Source organism: Styela clava, chromosome 15 (assembly GCF_964204865.1).
Source record: "Styela clava chromosome 15, kaStyClav1.hap1.2, whole genome shotgun sequence".
Taxonomy (NCBI): Eukaryota; Metazoa; Chordata; class Ascidiacea; order Stolidobranchia; family Styelidae; genus Styela; species Styela clava.
The window spans coordinates 11,573,084-11,590,063 of NC_135264.1; the positions used below are offsets into that span (position 1 = coordinate 11,573,084).

The 16,980-nt window shown below is 33.4% G+C and overlaps 2 protein-coding genes across 2 annotated transcripts in view; both read right to left on the reverse strand.

Annotated features, from left to right (window-relative positions):
- Positions 1–16,980, reverse strand: part of LOC120333860 (uncharacterized) — a 149,355-nt gene that overhangs the window by 68,779 nt on the left and 63,596 nt on the right. The window lies entirely within an intron of this gene.
- On the reverse strand, positions 1,014–16,607 carry LOC120333833 (uncharacterized). Its single transcript, XM_039401219.2, has 3 exons — positions 16,352–16,607; positions 3,069–3,233; positions 1,014–2,590 (listed from the first exon to the last, which is right to left on the reverse strand). Exons 1-3 carry the CDS (start codon positions 16,546–16,548, stop codon positions 2,236–2,238), a joined length of 717 nt encoding a protein of 238 aa, XP_039257153.2. The 5' UTR covers positions 16,549–16,607; the 3' UTR covers positions 1,014–2,235.

Genomic DNA, 16,980 nt, shown 5'->3' on the forward strand with positions numbered 1-16,980 from the left:
GTGGGTCAGCTTGAAACAAAATACAGTAGTCGTCAAAACCGCTCACTAAAAAAGCGAAACCCGTATATATTTTTTTGATTACCAGTTCTCGCCAGGTATGACCGTATGAGAATAATATTTAACCAAATATTCGTTCAGAATATTCATTGGGCAGTGAAATTCCCTCACCTCAACTCCAACAATTCTATTCCAAATGTCACCCACATGACGCGTACCCCCCAACCTCACATGCTTCTCACTCCTTCTATGCGCGAAGAGTCATTTTGTGGATGCCTTTCGTCGCGCAACAGCAACAAGATGTAAATGAAATTTTGCTCTACTGATTTATTACCAAATGGTACACTACAACCCAGGATTTGTATAGCTCTCAAATTCTATAACGCGAGTGCTTTCCACGTAAATCTTTTCTGTATACGATTTTGCCTAGCCCACAGGTAGATCTGCGGTCTTTGTCATGTCGGATCTTAAGCGAACTAATCCTGCTATTATTGGCACTATCAGCGGCGGAAATTTTCTTTTTAGCTGCCAGCCAAATTTACCATTATCATTTACAATAAATGTTTTAGAATTACATTATTATGTCTATGTGACTATTTGTAACTCAATGTAAAATGCGCATTAGCGGCTGACACAAAATAAGAAAATGTCACGCCATGGTTTTTATATCAACCTTGACAATACGTGTCTGGGATCAGCATTTTGGAAGTGTCTGGGTAGGGTACTTTCACAACACATAATTATTAAATAAAAATACCTAATTCTATGCAGGAAATCTCGCACTGGGATCAAAGTTTTTGTAACCTTGCGCATGTGAAAATTAGACAAATTGGACATCAATCAATATTTCAGACCCTCTAGAACTGGTTAGCCATCAGACGTCAGTAGATTAGGGTAATCATATAATACATAAACGAATTACTCAAGAGTGGCACCCAACAGCAAATGAGGCCCACTCCAAGGCGTCTGCTGCCCCGGGAGCCTATATGAAATATTCAAACAATCACACTGACAGCTTTTACAATATTTTATAAGGTATTTATTTTTTCATGACGAAGAAGTGGCAGGCGGTTGTACATCAAAAGCAGCGAAATGGTGAATTATCGCCTTGAAAGCGATTTGTCAGCTGTAGCAATTCTACGTGTACATTCCAGTGTCTAGAAGTAAGATGATCATTTGAAAAACTTCATTTTGTTCGTACAAACTACTAATTCTGGTTTCACAAATCGCCAATCTTCACATTTTTTCAAAAAGTCAATATTTAGCAAAGGATAGCGGTGATTTTTGTGAAACCGAGGTAAGTTATGAATTTACTTGTGGTATTGAAAGTTGTTAATTTCGATTAATTTCGGAAAATAAATGAGGGGACTACATTGAAGATATGTTATTGAGTTCAAAAATAATCGTCAAAATAGGACTCTGGTTGGTATAAACTGAATTTTAATCACTCAAATTATTTTTCTTGATCTATATAATAATAATGTCGTCTTTTTAATCAAATCATTATTATACTTACAATATGTCAAAACCCAACATAGAACAAAACAAATATATATATATATATATAATAAACAATTTCAACACTGCGCGAGAAATAGTAACAGAATACAATGATCATATTAGAAAAATATTATATCATATTACAAAATTGAACCGTTTTAATATCATAATCGTAGTTTTAAAATCATGTTTGCTGATCTCTAAACATGGTATTTATTAGAATTCATTAGAAACTGTCGTTGATAGTGATCAGGTAAATGCAAACTGGGTAAAGCTGAGGTTCAAACATTTTGTCCCAAAATCCATCCAATAATATTTTTTAAATTGAAAGTTACAACTTTTTTCCTCGATTAAATTGTAGTTGAAAAAAAGTAGAAAGAAATTAGCAGGATTGTTTCAGCGTAGCGTTTGAGAACGTGGGACAAATATGAAAAAAACACAAAAAACACTTTGAATGAACTACGTTTATAACACTTAGAAGTAGGTCGTCTAATAATAGGTCACAAAACGATATTATTGGATGGACACGGCAACCACAAGCTTAGAAATAAGTAACAAAAATATAATTATTATTTTGCCAATATGGCATGTACTCCCACATGCCACTTAACAACTCGATATTGAAAGAGGTCACACATTGCCATTATCCGTATTCCATCGCTTGCCCTAGCTTGGACATTATAGCGCCTGGGATTTTCCGAAGTATCTCTATTTCGTCTTGCTCAGGTGACACTACAACTAGAAAGAAAGAAATTGCTTTCCACGGAAAGCAGCGTTAGGATCATTTCTCAGTAGACGCCTTCGATGTAAAAATTGTCTGTGCAGTCTCATGCGCCTCAGTTTACGTAACATTTCATTTCTTTTAATGCGCATCGATTCTTCATTTAAAAAGTGAACCAAACGTGCTTTGACAGAGGGGCTTAATCGGGAAAGGTAACCAGAAAGAGGATCGCTGCCGGTACTTTCTTCATCTTCGCCACCATGACTTAGCCTTTCCGCGAGGTACGAAACAAGAGAATACATATCGCAGTTGCAGTCAAAAGAGGGTTCCGTGTGAACGCGTTTAGATATTGCATCCTGTCTTGATTTGAGTCTGCAAATGAAGAGTTTGCAAATACGATGAAAAAACAACAGCAAAGTGGGATGAGGGCACCATGGATAAAAATATATAATATTAGCTGATCCATGTGGATCGATCGTTTGGTTATTTATCACAGTTGTGTTCAGTACCAGGATTAATTAGTATAGAATAATAAACTGACAATACTTGAGCGATTTGGCACAACTTGTAACGTTTTTGTTTCGTTCTCAAAGCTTTAGTTTGAATCACAAGTAAATAATCCGATTTTTAATCTATTATGGAAATTTATGGATAAGGCATTTTACATGTCACTGCATATCATTTCCACCATGTAAAAGTTCAATCACATGAGATACAATCGCGAAAAAGATAAATCAAGACATATTCTAACAAAAGGGCAATGCCAAATATAGACATACAGGCTGTATATCTAAATGGCGCCGCAATGTCAGTAATATTGAATCCAAATAAAAAGCTCAATAAAAACTACCTTGAAGTCTGGTCATCCAGATGAGAATGGGATTCACATTGGCAGGGACCTCCTGGTGTAGATCCAACCAGCTTCAACAATGTTGATAAAATTTGTTTTCTTGCGTGGGACTTCAAAGTTCTCGAATATTTATCGTTCATAAGATGATCTGCAGTATGTCGCTTCCTGTAGAATAGAAATATAACTGCAATAATAGATTGTGTATAGTTGCTAATATTAATTAATATTAAAGTGACTTGCGCCGAAAACAATGAATATTTAATTCTAAATTTAAAGAATAATACAGCTAGCAAAGGAATCGGCAAATTCTTGACAAATTTGTAGAAACATATTTACTTGGGCTAAGAGGGTTCTGCGATTTGAACTGCTGGAAAATAAGATCAAACGTTAGAATGGATTGTTTCCTATAGGGAAGTCACTAAATAGTTTATATTTTCTGTCTTTAGTAACGACATGATAAAGTAATTTAATTTTTTTTTAATCACGACAAAAGTCAATGTGTGATTCATCATTTACTCCAAATTTGGACAAGAAAATGTTTTAAATGAACTTATCAACGAAAAAAGCACTTTTATATGCATTTTGAAATAGCATACGTGCAAAGTCGACTACATTGACAAATTATCGAATATTTTGTCAATATTATAGTTGAATGACTCAACCAGAAAAATGCTTTGTAGGTCTCATACACTAATGAGGTTAGAAAATTCTCCACCCATTTTTCTTTTTTACAGACCAGTGTGTTTTAAGTGATGTCAAATAAGTTCATATATTGTATAACCAAATTTATACCTTAAACAAAAAACTTGAAATATGATGAATACACATCATTTTATTATAAATATTAACTAGCTCATTAACCATGATCTCAAGCCAAAGTTCAAGAGAGTGTGAAAGTTTTGTTATTACGGAAGGAATAAAGAAATCTACCACTGCGACATGATGGATAACGTAAGTCTGCTTTGAAGAACAAAAATCATTTTGGTTCAACGATAATGGCCGGTTGAGTACTCGATTCACTTCAAACTAGATTTTGATGCTGGAAACTGGCTTTTGTGGCTTTAAGTCAAAATTTTAACAGCAAGCTGGTTTTGGCGTAAGGCGCACTTATGGTAACTTTTGAGGTGATGAAGGATGTGATCAGCCCAAACCATGCAGAAGAATGAAGCTCTGTTTTTTTTATGAGCAAACAAAAATCACAATTAGGATGTATGGTTGGTATATGATAACAATGCGCAAGTTTCACGTCGCATAGTTTTCTAGATATAAAGTTGAATTTCCTTTAAATATAGCACTATAGTTATCTTCTTTTTAATATGATTTGACAAGACATTTTTGCTTTGGTTGTTAAGAGTATATCTGGAACGATAGCGAACAATTATGTACTGTTCCACAGATAAACGGGGCACAATGGTATATGTTGAAAATTGGGTATTCTAAAAGCATGTGCACCAAGATTGCGTGCACCAAGATTGCGTGCACCGGAACGTAGTATGTGTACCAGGTTAGGGTTAGACATATTTTCAAGTACAAATATTATGGGAGACACTTGGCTAGTCCCCCGAACACGTAATATAACGAAAATTGGACATGAAGTGTACATATGGATAGTTTTGATAAAATGTTTTTGTTGTTAGTCTTGTTGTCATATTTGGGGTTGCTGCAATAAGTATTGATCTTCCCTCCAACTACTGGACCGATCTATTACAAAATTTACGTACTTGGAGATTGTATAAATCACTGGGAGGCTATTACGGGCCCATCATTTCATCCATCATTTTGCTGTTTTATTTTAATTTATGGGTACACTGTTTTGACATCTGACCTTTGTATTCGTCCATATATTTGAGCATTGCTTTCCTATTTACACGACATCATATTACCCGGACTGCATTTTCTGTGGACCTTATATGGCTCATAAATTTAATATGTGATAGCATTATGATGGATAGCAGACATTGCGGGTTTCAATCATATTATGAAAAGCATAATATGTTCTTATCATTATGACATATCTGTATCTTGTTATGAAGTATTACGGCCATCTACTTTGCGTTTGCACAACAACTAATTACAATGTATAATACCACGTGAATAGAAAATATGTTTTATGTAGTTTTATGCTGCAGAAGAAAATGATGATAAATCAAAAATAGGTTTCCGATGAAAAATTATCTTCAGACTATAGTCTCATTTAAGTGATCTATCACTAATATCTAACTTTTCATATAAAAATAAATAAGTGAAAATTTGAAGAATTTTATAAATCAGCAGAATTTTTCTGTATTTTTGAAATCCCATCGTCTATGGTATTTTAAATGCAAAAATTATGCGACAAAAAAAAGAACAGTCTTCACGACTTCGCTTGGTCACTATAGAAAGTACTCAACGCAAACGCGGAACCGCCGCAAGGTGCGCAATTTTTATTTTCGACTACATCATCGCATCAAAAAACGAATTCCATATAGCCCCCAGAAATTTTTGAAATGAATAAAAGTAACAGCCCTTTGGCGAGAAATACAATCTTCAACCACTGAAAATTTCAAAGCAATTTCTAGAAATTAAAGAGAAAAGCGATAATAATAAGAGATATTAATAAGGACAACAACAAATTTGTGTCCAATAACATAAAACTGTTATCAAATACCCCTATTATCAGCAAAGTGGCAATAATTATGCCAAGTTTTTCTAAGTGCTCAAAAACTCCAGATAACAAATATTATGACTGCGCTGCATCATATCATAGCGATTATTATCGCAAGTTGGTACAAAAAGTGATTAACGAAACTTGATGAATACAAGCAAACAAGCATTACCGATTCCCAGATGATTATATTTTATCTGCTGTCAACAACATACTTTGCTGTGAGCAAAGCTTGGGAATAACATGAATCATCAGCTTTTAACGATAATACTATCGTTATCAAAGTGGCGTCAAGTAACGAAGAAAACTAATGGATGTTGGATTGACAAAACAATACTTGTACAAGATCTGGATTATGACGTTTTTTTGAGGTAGCCCATATTTGAATGCTTGTAAAAAAGGGCAACTTCAGTAACGAAAAAAAATACAAGTGATCGATGTATCTAACTTCTAACAATATTATGTGGTCGTATTTTGTTTGTTACCATGGCCGAAAACGAAAACAAAGTAAGGCGCCACATTAGGTGGTCGTGGTATATCGATCTTCGGATAGACGTATACTGATAACTTGCATTCATCATATTTCCTGTCTGATATATAGAAATGCTAAAGGCGTTTGGTATCGCCAATATAATTATCAAATAAGCAAATAAGCTTTTCCATTATAAACATATTTATACGCTGCGATCGGAGTTTGGTCGAATTTTGGATTCAATTTGAAAGGTGCAATTTGATCCGTTCAAGCTTCAACAACTTCATTTTAAGTCATGGCATTCAGTAATAGTTTCAAAAATGCTATTTAATTGATTGATTTGCTTTGGATTATTTTTATACTATGGGAATCGAATTCACCATCTTGTTTTTGGTTGGGAGAAGAACAAGTCAAACTGGGTACCAGTTTCACGATTACTTGCTAAGTTTGTATTTATGAGTCGTCTGTTTTTTCTTATGCTCTAACTATGACGACAAATTATCACATTTCCAAATTAAGTTAGTATGAAAAATTTATATATAAAGAGATTCCGGTAATAGGATTGTAAGTTAAATTATCCAAAAAGTAAAGTCTCACAACAGCTGTAAAACCAAATAGAAACATTGACAGAGCTTTACCATGAAAGAACATTCATAGAAGATAAGTGGGATTTTATACATTTTTAAAATAGCAATAAACTTAATACATTGACATAAAGACATAGAAGAAGATATTTTCCTGAATGTGGTCATATAAAATATATGGCGTCATAATTCCCCCATCTCGCAGTAATGTTATATCAATTCCAGTAAAACACGAAATCGAAACTCCAATTCTCAGAAATTGTACAATTTAGGGCTCTTAAATTCAATAAAAAGTAATATAAACAAACAAACGGTCATGAGAGGTGCAGACAGTGTAAACAAATTATTTCATTTTCGTCTGTTAATCATAATAATTCACCCTGCGATGACAAGAGGTCAAACCGCTAGTCCAAATTCGGGTTTGTGTCAATAACCATAACACGTTTTTTGGTTACATCAGTGAAAAATTAGAAGTTAAGTGGAAATTTTGCGGATAAATAAAAAAGCTTTGTTTGAATAATTTGTATAAAAATATTAAAACGTCTGTAGAAACACTACAAAATATATATTCATAGATTCTACCAAAACGAATTTAAATATTTGAAAAAATTTGGTGGTATTTGCAGCCATGGGAACCACACATTCTAAGAGCTCACTAAATGAGCTTATAAAATGAGATAACTGGAAAACATTGATGAAAAAATGTCACAATTACGCAACAAATAGTTACAGCTAGTAAGTGGATCATTGGCTAAATACCGCAAAGTTAACTGTTTAGCGATTTTAAGAGCCGTTTCACATCAGTCGAACAAATATTTATTAAAACCTGCACGCCGAATGTGTTTGTGCCGAATTTTTGCGCATGTGTTTTTGCCGAATTTTTGCGCCCGTGTTTTTGCCGAATTTTTGCGCCTGTGTTTTTGCCGAATTTTGGCGCCTGTGTTTTGACCCAAAGCTGTCAGTGAACCTAAGTCTGTGTATATAAGATCCAACTGTTTTTGAGTAATTTTCTGCGAATAAATAACTATTGGTATGTATTCTCGAAGATGCGGTTAGACGAATACAACTGCAACTTCCGCTTCAACAATTTTAAAACCGATACAATCGAAGTTCATCTATTAGATCGTTCATGTTTTATTGCATCATCACAGATTTGAAACTGTTTAAAAAATATTATCGGAAATGATGGTCACTGATCAGATTTGAAAACAATTAATAGCCCAATTTTACGTTGAAAGTGATCTACAAAAGGCAAAGTTGACTGCCTTAATCATGCACGAATAGTTGGACAACATTAAAATGGCTATAGTAAATTACTTATATATATACATTTTGAGAATATAGGAATTTACATTTTTGTTATAGAAGATCAACATCAGGATACCAACTATCTCCTTATTCGATAAATGGCGTGTATGTGTCAATACATTCGAGCAAGCGTATAAAATATAGGTAGTGGGTAATGTGATTGGTGTGGGCTATTTATCCTATAGGCCAGGGATGGCGAACCTTTTCCAATGAATGGGTCAAAAATTATATTTTTATCGCGGAACAGAAGAGAGTGGGTCACAGATATTTAATCAATGTTTGTATCTATGAGAAACTTCTGAAACAAATCTTATAAGCTTCTGTTGCTGTTGTTGTAGTTTTGGGTTTCATTTATGCATCACTTTAATCGGGGACTTTTAATTTCACTCGATTTTATGAAATCAGAGTACGAAAACACGCATATGAATCGCCAAAAACGCTTAGGACGATGCGGCAAATTCCTTTCCGGATCCAAAGAGTTTGGAGGGAATTCCACTCTGATAGTTTTATATTTTTAGATCAGCTTAAGTCACTTTTACACTGCCTCATTGTTGTTTCAAATTTCTCGGTTTTTATTTCAAGTCTGAAATATTTTGATTTCTCAACGGCATTGTAGGCGAGAAACTAATAAAATGCAAAGTAGCAATTGCATTGTTATGTCAGAGCCAATAGCTGAATAACGAACGGTGCATACATGCGCCCAAGATTAGAGGTTTAGGAAATTACCATACCGGCTCGGAAATTAACAACTTAAATATGAGCAATCGCAGTCATGACCAACTGACGGTACATTATAATAGTTTAGTTATTGTTAGATTAATTTAAGACCGGTTTTATCACTTCTTATCAGTGATATGTTAGCATTTTTATTTTATTAGTGCCTTGGCGGGTCAAGAATAAAACGCGGGTCAGTGGTTCGCCATCCCTGCATAGGCTGTAAATTGGAGACTTTGCAAAGGTAGGATTATCGGGTGATCTTAAAACATGGATATACTGTATAGAATATAGATAGACATAATACGTTTTTAGCGTTTGGTTTCAGAAAAAAAAACCTTTTAGACAAAATAATCCGGGCAATTTACAATAATAGCTTTTGTTTACGAAAACCAAAAAATTCCCAAGACATGTATTAGTTCCAGCTATTGAGCGTAGATTTCACATCACTACCTAAAATACGCGCTTTATACTGAAATTGCACAGTATTTTAAAAAAGGATATTTTCGAAAAGATGTCTCCGCCAAGTATATGTTACAAAAAAAATGAAACGTGTCTATAAAGAGAGACCAGTGCATTTAATGCCCCGAAAGATAGTTTGTTAAAAATCAGTAATTTTACAGATTTGTTCAGTGCTGTCAATTCTGGCATCGTTTTAACAAAATTTATTTATTTTTACCTCAAAACAGCGAGATAATTGCGTCAACATTCGCCTCATTAGCCACAGTACGTTGAAATGTAAATCACTCAAAAAATTTCAACGATTTCCGACTGAGGTTTTATCCTGATATAGATCAGAACAAAGGTTTGTTTAGACCATAAATGATCGTAAAAGCAAAATAAAACAATACTTGAAGCATTGATTTCGAGGCATCAACATTTTTAGTAATTTTGAATGTAGTCGGGTTTTTAAATTGATGACGTCTCCTTAGAAATGATCCCAAAGTGTATTGTTGGAGCTAAAAAATTTATCTATCACAAAATTTAATGCCCCATGGCAGATGGTGATTGTACAATAAAATCTCAAAAAGTACAGATTACACGTAACAATCGTTTCCTTTGTATTAACTGAAAAAGGTGTCATTTAACTTTATTTAAGCATTCCGATACCAAATTATTTATATGGATTATTTTATATGGACAAAAAATGTGAAGTAATAAAAATACAGCTGCTAGATTTCACCTGTGAAAAGGCTATAAGTAAAACACGAAACGTAGAGGTAAACGATGAAATATACTCCAACATACTGATCTACATGTATTTGAATTACTAAATTGAGATGCTGATAATGCAGGATAGATAAGATATACGGCAAAGCAGTATAACCTGACCCTGAAACAATGTGGTCTTAATGGATAAAGCAATCAAGGGCGTTTCCTGTTGCAGAGAAATCATTCTAGAGTGATGGACTTTCAGCTTTTTATAAAATTGTACCCTAATGATGGAGGAAATACCTTAATCTAAGATATAATTTAGTTCTCTTTCATCGAATGCTGCTTGTTTTTTCAAGGTTTCTTTCATCTTTCGCCAGATATTACCTGAGCCAATATTTTGGATGACCCTTAGCTCTTTAACATTTTACTTGAGGGAATACTACCAAAAATTATTTGTTAGAGCCAATTTTTGAAGTTAACATCAACATTACTAAAACCAAAAATAAAGGATTTTAAACTCGCTGATTTTTCGTTGGAATATTTTGAATTGAACAAAGTATTCTTTATTTTCAATATGGTAAGGTTCGAGCGCACGAATAAAGTTATAGGGATTAAATTACCAATCATTATTTCAGTTTTATTTGCAAGCGTAGAATCGCACTATCTCGTATCGAAGCACAATATGACCCGAATGGCCATAAGGTAATGCTCTACAATTATATGGATCGTTTTTAAGATCGTTTGCGACTCAAAAATGACGGCTTAATAATGAAGCAGACAACACATTTTAACTTTCGGCTGTTTTATTTTATTTTAAAATGCGCTTAAATATAACATATAATCACAACTCTAGACTTGGGATTTTAAAACCTACGTTATGCAGACAAGTTGGTACAACATGTTCACAACGACAATATATGAACGGATTATCAACCTAAAAAGGAGTATGCAATGCGACCACAGAAAGCAGTAGATAAATAAAATAAAAAAGAGATGAACAAATCGCAACACAAATATTCGATTTACACCGAAAAATACAATAACTATATCACTTTTTTTCAAGTATAAGTCAATAGTACTACAGTTACTGCTTAATGAAATATTAATATAGTGAAGCAATCATCTTATCAAATCGCATTTGTTTATAAACCGTACAAAGTAACCACTTATGTATGAAAATGTCTATTGAAAGAATGAAGCAATATCAGCAAATAAATGATGTTGACTTCGTAACGGACTATGATCGATAAATATTTTGATAAATAATTGAAACGTTTTGGAATATTCACGGCATTTTTGTGATTCGTATCACAATAAGCCAGACACTTGAGAAATGGGATCAACGAGACTTTCCATTTTTGATTTAAAATTGTTCAACTTATTATCGGGGAGTAGGATTCTCTGCAATTCCACCCATTACAAATCGCAGAATCGAGTAATTGAGCTTTCAGTAATTTGATTTAGGAATGACGATATTAAAAAGAAATTGAGACGCATGGTCGCATGGATCTAGGAGCAGGAATATTATTTAGTTTTCACTGGCAATTTGTGACAAAAGGTTCTCCCTCTCATATAAAAACGGCTTACTCCATTTCCACGGCAATTTTTTGGCGCATTCAATTTAATTACATCAACAACCATGACGTCATAGAATATTTAACCATGACCAGTCTTCTTGAATCGGTTAGCACATAACATAGAACATTCTAATACACCGCTACCTTGAGGACGTTGAATCAGTACGGTCAAAAGCTTGAGACTATTTCAACACACAATCGTAATATCATTACAAATGACCCCTCCTTACCTTTTAACATTATTAAAATATCATTAATCGCTTATTACAATGCCCGATATAGGTATTCGTAATACTATTGTCTGGATAATGATCAAGTAGAATGCAGCTGTTTCGAATAAATGAGTCCAAATTAGTAATTTTACCAAGATTTATCAGTGAATTTGCGTATGTGGAATGTCAATATTAGAAGTCTTAGAATCAATTCTCAATTACATCAAAATACTACTATTTTTGCTGCGAATTTGATGAAACATAAGCTTATTCTAGAGGTTGAGTAATTAGATTATCATATATCATTTAATGAAATCATGCATGTAACAGAGCGTAGAAAAGTCGGGTGGTCCATCGCATTATAATATACATAATGTTTAGAGTATACGCGCCATTGAGTTAATCCCATACATAATCCAATAATGCACTTTTTCATCAATTTACCATTATTTTAAATAATTTGATCCATTTGACGAATCTTCCAGCGCAATCGGCGGAAGCAAGCATTTCTCCAAAAAAGGGAGAAACTTTTATTCCAAATTTAACTCTCGAGTTGTTAATTTTTCAACTTCATTCCCGCCCCAAGTTAGTTAAACACAGTTCAAGACAGTAGTGGCGACAAATATTTTACTGTAAAAAAGTGTGCTAAAACTACTACACCAGTTAGCGCCAAATCGAGTAAAGAGTGAATTACATGTTTTTGATGTAAATTCGTCAAATTATTCATTTGATATAAGCACGATGAGCACAATGTACAAATGCTCCTTGAACTCAATGAACTTTTTTAACTCTCTGAAGAACGCTATGATTATACCACAAGAAACAAAACCACTAAGACCTGCGTTAACCTTGACATTGATACAGGATTATCGTTAACATTCATAAGCACACGCCAAAAAATAACAAAGGTGTAATTTGAGAAGAATAAGTCTCTATTACAGACTCGAATGTTGAGATAGTTTCCGGCTAATGCCACGCCGACATTATTTTGAATCAACCTAATAATTTTCACAAGTTGGGAAGATTTTAACATTTTTAATTACAAAAATGACTACTACTAAATTGTTGAGTAGATTAAACTGGAGGCGTATATGCAAACACCAAATAAACAAAAAAGCCCCGTTTTATAAAGTTCTTTCACGACTCAATCTAAAAAAAATTCTAACAATGCTAACTTGCAACCAAGTAACCAAAAAAATTTTAAACGTTTTTGAGAAACTCTTCAATGCTTTATAAGTAAGTTTCAGTTCTTGCTCCAATTTACATTATTATAACATAGCAACTTCTGAAAAAACAACATTAAATAGATAGTTTTTAAAGTAATCAAAAAACAAGATAATTGTTTGGGAACAATGACCAATTGTTTTCTATGAAGCGTTCTAACCCCGTCCACGGATCTATACATGGATTACATTATGTATATTTTTAAAATAAATGAAATCTGTCCAAATCGGCAGTGCTTATCATTTAGTACACCTTGAGTCAAGTAGTAAATTCAGAGATTTCCGGTGGAGCTCAATCTATGAATACAATTATGTTATTACGATTTAATTTCACATTTTCGAGAATTGATCGAGAATTGTGGAGTGATCGAGAAACTGATAATCAGGATAGAAAATATAATTCATCCACCATTTTGATTTTCATCTACTTATTTTGTAAATTATTGGTAAAATTCGGTTGGCAGCCAACACGCTCTTAAAATTATTTCAAAAACGTTTCAATGGTCCTCCAGTTAATTCCCCCCAGACGTTGCGTCACTTCTTGAATGAAAAATGCATTTGCGCTTTTATTGAATCAAGCAGGGGCGTGTAAAAGGTGCGTCACATCGACATGAGTTATGTATGGTCCATAATTGGATATAGGATAATAAATAATAATAACAAAATACACCTCTAATCCCACATATTCAAGTGCGCGTACTTGACTTGGCTAATTAATTTTAATAATCTCCTTCAATAGTGGAAGTATTACTTGAATAATAGGGTCGAATGTGACAAAGAATAAATGCCATAAATATTCGTCAAACGTTCTTTTTGGACTATAACCAGATATTTATCTATTATTCAAACACAGACCAAATGAATATGTCAAATTTTAACTCGGATGATTGGACCTATTGTTGAAGTTTGGTGCCATTATAGTATCAAATATAAAAATGGTTCAAACATAATATATCTCTTCTATCTCTTAGTTCGAACGAATTTATATGACTATTTAGATGTATGCTCGGCGAATTACCGGACATGTGATTATTTGACTTTATTTATTCCTTGTTTGCTAGCACTGGTATCGTTATGCGAGTCCAGTCACTGTGATGCTTGATGCGTTACTGAGCAGAGAAACAAATATGAATAAAATGCTATTTTTTTATTAATATATGGTATGAAAAATGTACTCAATTTATTTAGAATTTTCACCGATGAGAAGAATAAATCTATAAATTATCGAGCACGTAGACTTTTAAATGTAAACTCTCAACTAAAGTAACCATCCCAACGCTAACTTGGTTTTGGATTTTGAGTGCTAAAATATATTTGATTTCTTCGATAAGATGCACTAAACATACAGAGTCACAGCCGGTGTTAGCTTAAAACATATTAACTTTCAATGACGCATTTGAGAAAAATGGTGTTTTACCTACAAATATTCGATATTTAAGCCCCCTTTTCCGGGGTCAAGATAGCTACTTTTGGTGTGAAAGATGTTGAATCGTGCAGCGAGTCTTATTATTCGCGAGTGAGTTATTTCAGTTTATTTCACGGCTTCAAATAAATAAATTTACATCGTATTCCTAAATAACATCGCTTACGGCTTAGGAGTTACAACTATGCACACAACGACGAAAGAGCTCTAGTTAATAGCCCATTTCGTCTGTTTTCAAACTACAGTATAGTTTATTGCTGGGCAAGAACAGACAATAAAAAGTGGCAATTGTTCCTATGCAATTTTGAATGTTTTTAAAACAAATAGGTATTTTCCTCTCGTTTCTTTATCTGTATGCATAAAGTTATTTACATTACCACAGTTTGTTATTACACATCAAAATCTTATATATTCTTAGAATATATGACTTATTCAATAGAAGTAGGGTAGGGCTGTTAAATTTTACCAAACTGTTAACACCTTCAGTGTAAATATCAAGTGGGGTTTCTCGTTCTTACATTCTTGTATTTGTGTTACACGATAAAACTAATGGATGACTTAGGAATGAAATGTATATGAGGGGACGTTTACCTTTGATGGTGATTGAACACATATATTTCAATATATCAAGGGAGTACCAGTACGTCATTCACCATGGTTGCCCGCAACATGGCATTGAGATAACTAATTCAATCAGAACATTTTAAGTTTTTTAAGTTGTTATTAATGTGTAATCCATGTAGAACCGGCAATAAATCAATTGTTGTATATTGGGTTTGACTACAATAGGCTCCTTCATTTAGCCGAATTTCATATATGCGATTTTACTAAATTTGAAATATGGTATGATCTGAATGTCGATACCGATATTGCTCTTCTACAATTTTAATCCGTTACGACAAAACAGGGGTTACAACATGGGATTTTGGAAAATGTGACACAACAGAAACGAGTTGTCATTTTAAATAATTTTTTCATTTTCATCACTGATTCGAATCAAACTTTTATTGGGCAGAAAATAGCCCGATAGATCGTTTCGGTATTATGTTGTTGATAGTATTCTTTTTAGGTTTCTTTTATTTTAGTATTTCATGCAGTAGTTGTTTTCGATTTACAGTTCAACATTGTTTGTTTTATTTTTCGCTCCATCACGTTTTGAAATATGGGCACTTGTTTACTAGAAAACTGCCTGGGTGATGTCGATATTGCAAAATGTTGAGTTTTGTCAATGCCGATATGGACTTATTATTTGAATTCATTAGATAATAATATAAAAGGATCGAATATACGAAGATCGTTAAAAAATCGACAACAGTCAATTATTTTGCGAAATATTATATCGGTGCACCAATTCAGATAATTGCTTTGAATAGTTACCTGAATTTACCAATGTAAGAGAACAGCATTTTACAGATCAAACTGGCGTAACTCGATATTGTTAACTGAAAAATATACTTATTACGGCGTGAAATCGTTAATTTATATTGTGAAAATATATTAGTTCAATGCAGCTTATATGGAAAACTTTGACTAAACCGATTATGCAAAATTGCTTTTTTTTGTAATAAATTGGCATTTGGAAGTGAATTATTATCGGTTTTATTATAAATATGATAATAATATATAATATAATAGTGCATGGTTTCGGTAATGTTATTTGCGGTTACTAGAGGAATGTCATGATAATATTATATTTCAATTACAGTTTCGTATTTTGATGGTTATAGCTTCTGTTTTCAAAACAAAATTTAAAATTAGGTAAAGTTGCCAATTCAGTAAAGGCTTCAATACTCTCAGCCAGATCAAAATGGCTAATAATTCCAGTATAGTCAAGCATGAATAAAAGCTGAAAGCGATAGTAAGTAAACTGTAACTAGAGTATTTTTATGCTTTTGACAACAAGACCAAGTTTTCAATCGTCGCTCTACTGTTAAATATTTCAAGGTAAAGTGCAAAATAAACAACTCTTACCCACGAAAAAGAACTTCTGAACTGGCATCGGTAAGTGATGATTGAGCGTCGACAACCTTTTCATAATTCTTCAATACTTGTTTAATGGCGCTTTTCTGTAATTTTGCCTCTTTTGACGGCCCAACGTGTAGCAGAATCCCAAACAGAAAACCGGCTATTATCCAATACGCATTGAACTTGAAAACCTTTTGTGTCATTTAGCTTGCTTTTAGAAAATACTCAAAATATAACATTTTCTAAAAAATTAAGAATAAATAAATTGACTGATGCCATATTTGACGTTAAAAACGAACGGGCTCAAAACGCCTTTGACAAATACTGAGCTACACGACGGACTGCCAATGGTTTTGACCTTCAAATCATTTCAGAAGATGTTTGTCTGAGTTAAACGAACAAAATTGCGAATTCAGTATAATACGCATCAATATTTATTTTTTATCATTCCTTGCAACTTCACGTCTGAAGCAAAACTGAGAGCAAAACTGAGAAATGCTGGCAACATGTTCGCTGTTGCGATTTAGATCTTGCATACTATCGCCGCTCCCTCTACGTTTTTTTTTTTGTCAAGAAAGGTAGCATACAATCAAATTGCACTGTGGAGTTTCATTGTGTTTTCAGCGTGCTTTTGG